This window comes from Hibiscus syriacus, unplaced genomic scaffold (genome assembly GCF_006381635.1).
Source record: "Hibiscus syriacus cultivar Baekdansim isolate YM2019G1 unplaced genomic scaffold, ASM638163v2 tig00111330_pilon, whole genome shotgun sequence".
In the NCBI taxonomy this organism is placed as follows: Eukaryota; Viridiplantae; Streptophyta; class Magnoliopsida; order Malvales; family Malvaceae; genus Hibiscus; species Hibiscus syriacus.
This window is the reverse complement of record NW_024063059.1, coordinates 1,770,243-1,776,832: the sequence shown is the minus strand read 5'-3', so window position 1 is coordinate 1,776,832 and position 6,590 is coordinate 1,770,243. Positions and strand designations below refer to the sequence as shown.

General features: G+C 35.5%; 1 protein-coding gene across 1 annotated transcript; it reads left to right on the top strand.

Moving 5' to 3' along the window:
- The first annotated feature begins 698 nt into the window (after positions 1–698).
- Positions 699–2,195, top strand: LOC120158687. The gene has a single exon (XM_039169484.1). It carries the CDS (start codon positions 699–701, stop codon positions 2,193–2,195), a length of 1,497 nt encoding a protein of 498 aa, XP_039025415.1.
- Positions 2,196–6,590: the final 4,395 nt, after the last annotated feature.

The following is a 6,590-nucleotide window of genomic DNA, read 5'->3' as shown; positions in this document are numbered from 1 at the left end:
TTGGAGGTGATGAGTGATGGTGTTGAAACAATACCAGCTCAGGAGAAAATTGTTAATACAAGCACAGCTGAGATTGTGGTGAAATGCTCTGGGTTATGTACTGAGTCTTCGAATTTTTCTGAACAGTCTATTCCTAATAATGGTACACTAGTGGAAGTGATGTGTGCAAGGAAGGTCCATGCTGATTCTAGTAGAGATAATATGGCGGGTTTAAATGCTCATGTGGGGAATTCAGGAAGTAATCCCCCTATTAAACGTGGTCGGGGTAGACTAGCGAAAGAACCTAAAGCTGCTTTAGGAGCTTCAAAAAAACAAGTTTGAGGTTCTTACCTCAATTGATCCTGAAAATTTGCTGCCTGCTGATGATGGTAAGAAGCAGAGAGCAGCTTCTTTAGGAGTGTCTAAACTTGTTCAGGACTTAAAGTTGAAGAAAAAAGAACAGCTTGATAAAGTGAAGAAAATGGAGGACAGGGGGTGGTACCTCTTCCTCTCCCATTATTTCATGTTAGTTAGTTTTTGGAATATCTGAGGATTTAATAATCCTCATAAACAGAGGAAAATCATTAATTGGGCTACTAGCTGTCATATAAGCATCCTCTGTCTGCTGGAAACTCATGTTAAGGAAATCAACTCTGCTGACATTCTAAACCGGAGTTTTAGTGACTGGGACTCCTATTGCAACTACAATCACGCAGTCAATGGTCGTATTTGGGTTCTTTTGCATAAATACCTGGCTTGTTCTGTCATCTCTACGTATGATCAGAGTGTTTCGATTAAGGGCTCTTTTTGAGGGACAGAGCTTTTGTGTCACTGCAGTGTATGGATTGAATGATGGTAATGCTCGGAGACACCTATGGAACCAATTAATCTCCTTGGATATTGTCAACCTTCCATGGCTGATTGGGGGCGATTTTAATATCATTTTGAACCCTGAGGAGAGCTCGGGTAGCATCAATGCTTCTACTCTAGCTGATATCTTGGACTTTCGGAGCTGTGTGGAAAACCTGGGGGTTTTTGACCACCCGTTCACTGGTCCCTTACTTACATGGTCAAATAAGCAGCAGGATTCGTATTTAGCTTGCAAGCTGGACCGAGTCCTGGTGAACTCTGCTTGGATTGATGATTTTCCTAAATCCGATGTGGAGTTCCTCGCCCCGGGGGATTCTGACCACTGCCCTGCTGTAGTGTGGCTCCGGAAAGCAGCCCCTGTGACTAGGCCTAAACCGTTTCGGTTCTTTAATTTTTGGGCTCTGCACCCGCACTTTTTAGCCATCGTTAGGGATTTTTGGCAGGTTCCAGTGGAGGGTAATCCTGCCCAAGTACTTTTTCAAAAGCTTAAACGGTTAAAATGTCCTCTCAGATATCTCAACAAAAGCCACTTCAATGACATCTCCAATCAGGTGAAACTAAAAAGAGAGGAGCTGATGCGTATTCAACTTGCAAATCTTTCTGCTGGCAGTATTGTCAACGATGAAATACAAGCTGAAAGGGAGCTTCATTCCCTTGAAGAAGCTGAGATGCTTTTTTATAAGCAAAAGGCTAAAGTCAGTTGGATAAATGAGGGTGATCAAGGTACTCGCTTCTTTCATTCGGTGGTGGCTAGCAAAAGGAAAAGTAGTACGATAAGGGTTCTTTTTTATCAATCTGGTACTAGGCTCGACACTTTCGATGATATGGCAAATGAGGTGATCAAATTCTTTCAGTATCAGTTGGGTACGACCGATGCAAATGTAAAGGGCTGTAGCACAGCTACAATTAAAGATCTCCTCAATTACTCCCTTCCCCTGGGTGCTGACACTGTTTTATGTCGTGATATCTCTAACGTGGAGATTCGGGAAGCCTTATGGGGACAGGGAAACGACAAGTCCCCTGGACCTGACGGTTATAATCCTTTTTTTTATAAGGTTGCTTGGCCCATTATTGGAGTTGATTTTACAACTGCTGTTAGGTATTGCTTCGAAAACTCTTTCATTCTTCCTGTTTTTAACTCCACAGCTGTTGTCCTTGTTCCCAAAGTGCCAAATCCTAGCTTAGTCAAAGATTTCAGGCCTATTTCTTGTTGCACTGTGATTTATAAGACCATCACCAGGATCTTGGTTAAGCGTTTGTCTGCTATGTTCCCCGACATGGTAACCAAAAACCAAACTGCTTTCGTTAAAGGGAGAAGCATTGTTGACAACACCCTCCTTGCCTAAGAGATTGTCAGGGGTTATAATAGGAAAAATATTTCCCCTAGATGTACGTTGAAGATAGACCTCCAGAAGGCTTTCGACTCCCTTGATTAGAACTTCATTTTGGTTACTCTGAAGGCATTGGGCTTTCCTGAGAAATTTATTGGTTGGATTGGGGCATGCTTCACTAAACCGAGCTACTCGATCATGTTCAATGGCAGTCTCGTTGGCTATTTCAGAGGTGGCCGTGGTGTTAGACAAGGCGACCCTCTTTCGCCTTACCTCTTTGTTCTCACTATGAACGTTTTATCGAATTTGTTGAATGTGGCAGCTCTTAGAGGCATTTTTAAGTTTCACCCCAAATGCAAAATAATAGGCTTGACTCATCTTTGCTTTGCCGACGATCTCCTCATTTTCTGCAAAGCCTCCATTGATTCTATCATTGGTGTGCAAACTGTCTTGGATGTCTTCTATTCTTTCTCTGGGATCAAATTAAATATCAATAAATGCGAGATGTTCAAATGCAAAATAATAGGCTTGACTCATCTTGCTTTGCCGACGATCTCCTCATTTTCTGCAAAGCCTCCATTGATTCTATCATTGGTGTGCAAACTGTCTTGGATGTCTTCTATTCTTTCTCTGGGATCAAATTAAATATCAATAAATGCGAGATGTTTGTTGTTGGGATGTCAGCTGATCAATGTAGAGATCTAAGTGTGAACACGGGGTTTAAAGTAGGGAAGCTCCCTGTACGATACTTGGGTATCCCGCTGGTTATAAAGAAGCTTACTATAGCTGATTGTCAGCCTCTTCTTGAAAAAGGCACGATTAAACCTTTGGGCTAACAGCATTTGAGCTTTGCGGTAGGCTCCAACTTATCGTGATGTCTTTTTAGTTTAACTAACTATTGGTGTAGGCAGATTATGGTCCTGCTGAGTGATCAGAGGGTGGAACAGTTGTGCTCTCGCTTCTTTTGGAAGGGAGCTGATCTGCCTGCGAAGGGAGCTCGGTGAGTTGGAAACAGATATGCCTTCTAAAGTCTGAAGGGGGTCTTGGGGTCTTGATATCCTTGGCTGGAACAAAGCTTGTTTCGTTAAGCTTATCAGGAAACTTGTTGGCAGAGGAGGGTCCCTATGGGTAGCTTGGATTTCGTTCCTATATTATTAAAAGCTCAGACTTTTGGCAGTTGAACTTACCTTCTAATGCTAGCTGGTACTTCAGGAGATTGCTGAAGTTGAGACCTCTGCTCATCATTTATTTGTTAATCGGGGCAAAGACTTAGCACAAGGCAGATTTGGAGGCCTTCGCCCTGAGGCACCTAAGGTTGTGTGGCATCATCTAGTTTGGTTTGCTGGACGTATCCCTAAGTACTGTATTATTCTTTGGATGGCAATCCTGGATAGACTTCCTACCAGGATTAGGCTGTTGCGAATGGGACTTGCCATAGATAATGATAAGTGCTTGTTATGTAACTTGGAGTCTGAGACACAGAACCACTTATTCTTTGAGTGCGACTACGCGGGGAATCTCTGGAAGGCCATTCTGCAGCTCTGTGGTGTTAATCGAGCTTCTCACTGGGATGGCGAGCTGCTTGCCACTCACTGTTTTAAAGGCAAATCCCTCATCACGCGAGTGCTTAAACTTGCTTTGTCGAGCCATGTGTACTGGATATGGAAGGAGAGAAATGACAGGTTGTTTGGGGGAGTCCCTAGATCGTGGTCTACTATCCTTGAGGATGTAAAAGTTGTCGTACGAATTAGGTTGCGTGGTTGCTCTATCAACGTAGCAGATCCGAGGAATGCTACTCTCTGCGCTAGCTGGAACATTGCGTGATATCTTGAAGCGCTTCCCCCTCTGTTGATCACCTTGTACTGGTTTTTGGTTATCTGTTGCTAGGGGCTTCTGTTTTTTAAAACAGTTTGTTTCTTTGTAAAGTACTGGTTCATATGTAGCAGTCTTCTGCTTCTCTTGGGTAATAAATACAGATTATCCAAAAAAAATATTTTTTAAAATTAATATATATAAAATATTATGAATTTAAGTTAAATATTCATACAATAAGATAAATATATATATATATACATTATGTTGTGTATATTAGACTAAACATTTTTCTTTGCTTAATGGTTAGATACAATTTTGATTTCTTAAGTGACCTAAGTTCAAATCCCTTTTTCTCATTTTGCTTTACTTTGTTTTCTTTCAACCCGAGGATGACATGTGTCATCCTCTGCTTGGAGAAAAATAAATATATTAAATTTATTTTAATTTATTAAAAATATGATTAAATTGAGAGAATATGTAAATAACAGGATCAAATGTGTGATTATACCAAAATATTAATCAACAATTAACTTGTGGTGACTATATCTTAATTAAATAAAAACAAAAGTTATTACATTTTTTGAAATCAGTGAAGAAAAGTTGACAAAATACAAATATAAGTGATCAATCATGCAGTTAACCCTAAATTTAAATAATTATTACGAAGCAATAATTGATTAATAATTTAACTTAATATATATATATAATATATATATATATATATATATATATATATATATATATATATATATATATATATATATCGAACTTGATATTTACCTGACTTGTAAGTTGTAAACTTTTAATTAACAATTGATATTATAATATACCAACTGGCAAAATAATTTTTCATCAACTAAATTACATGATTAATTATGATCAATAAATTAATAAATATTTTTATAATGTAATATATAAATATATTCAAGAGTTTAATTAAATTAATAATCTATGGTTGATAAATATATTAAAAGATAATTATTCACCATTTAAGACACATAATTAATTATGATCATTAGAATAATAAGTTTAATTATGATTATTAGAAACATATTTTTCACATGTTAATAAATGTCACTTATCAGTTGAGGCAACGTTAAATATAACCCTAAGAAAAAGATAAACAAAAAGAATAACTAAACAATATAAAAGATCAAAAACATATCAAGAGATAGAAAAAATATGTCATAAATATAAAATTATTAAAATTATAAAAAATATAAAACATAAGAAAATAAATAAAAAGAATAAGAAATATCAACAATGGTCGACCATTACTCATATTGGTGTTATCACCTATTAAACAAAGATTAAAAAAAGGTAAACGACACTGTGTAATTTTTTTTAGAGAAGTAACCATTTATATTGTGATTATGTAACATAACTAGCATATTTAAAAACATAACATATTCCTTTAAATGTTCTTGAAATGACTATATTTATACGCATATTTTATACCCACTTGCATGTATATATATTAACGGCGGGGAGCTTTCAAATCTTGTATAATAAAGACATTGATGTCAAATCTAACGTAACGGCGTGTGGTTTAAATGGATTTGCGCTATCTTAATGGGATTTGATTAATATTAATTAAGAACGCCAAGATTGACCATAAATCTATATATTCAAAATGCATGTTTCTAAAGGAAAGCAGGTGAACTAGTGGTGGAGGTTTTGCCAATTAAAAAAAAAAAGTTGACTTGCTCTGAGGGTTTTATTTTATCCAAGGCTAATTAACTTAACCCAAAGGTTAAATAAGAGTGTTGTGGATCTTGTCGGAAACCGATGAATAGCTCTGTGTCTAAGGGTCTAAATGAATAAAGTATTCGACGTATTATTCGTTCGTATAATGTTCGTTTATATTTATTTATTAAAGTTAAACAAATGAGTATCAATATAATTTTTATATTTATTTAATAAATGAACGAATAAAAATAAATATGTTTAATTCATTTATGTTCACGAATAAACTCGTCTATAAACTTATTTATCGATTCATTATCGACTTGTTTATAAGATCATTTAAGTTCAATTACTCGATTCTCCTTGTCATTTTTTATATCATAAATATCGGTGAAAATATGGACTAAATTGAAAATAAGGTGAACTATGGAGTTCAAGTTGTGAAGCTTAAGGAATTTTTAAGATTAGTGACATAATTTACCATTTCTCTTTGACTTACAAAAATTAAGCGAACATACGAACATGTTAAATGAACATTTTTGCGAACACTAAACGAATAAATACAAACACCTTAAAAATAAATAAATAAATATAAATTAAAAAAGAATATTTTAAAAAATAAACAAACATAAATATAAATTAAATAAGAACATTTTAAAAAATAAATAAACATAAACATAATTTTATTCATTCAAATTCAATTCATTTATATCTCAATCGTGAATGTGGTGGTACGATCTAAATAGAATTATGTTAAGAAACTAAAGAGCTTGTTATATATAGTACAAAATAGTGTTACGAGGTTGTGAACTGCAGACCTAAAAGGTATTGCAACTGATACGAAATTCATATCCATCCAGCGAAAAAACAAAGCAATAGTTTTGAATTGTTAATGTCGAATATATTATA

Bases quoted from the DNA above. Each gene is read 5' to 3' on its own strand.
- LOC120158687 (XM_039169484.1), top strand. From the start codon at position 699: ATGGTCGTATTTGGGTTCTTTTGCATAAATACCTGGCTTGTTCTGTCA.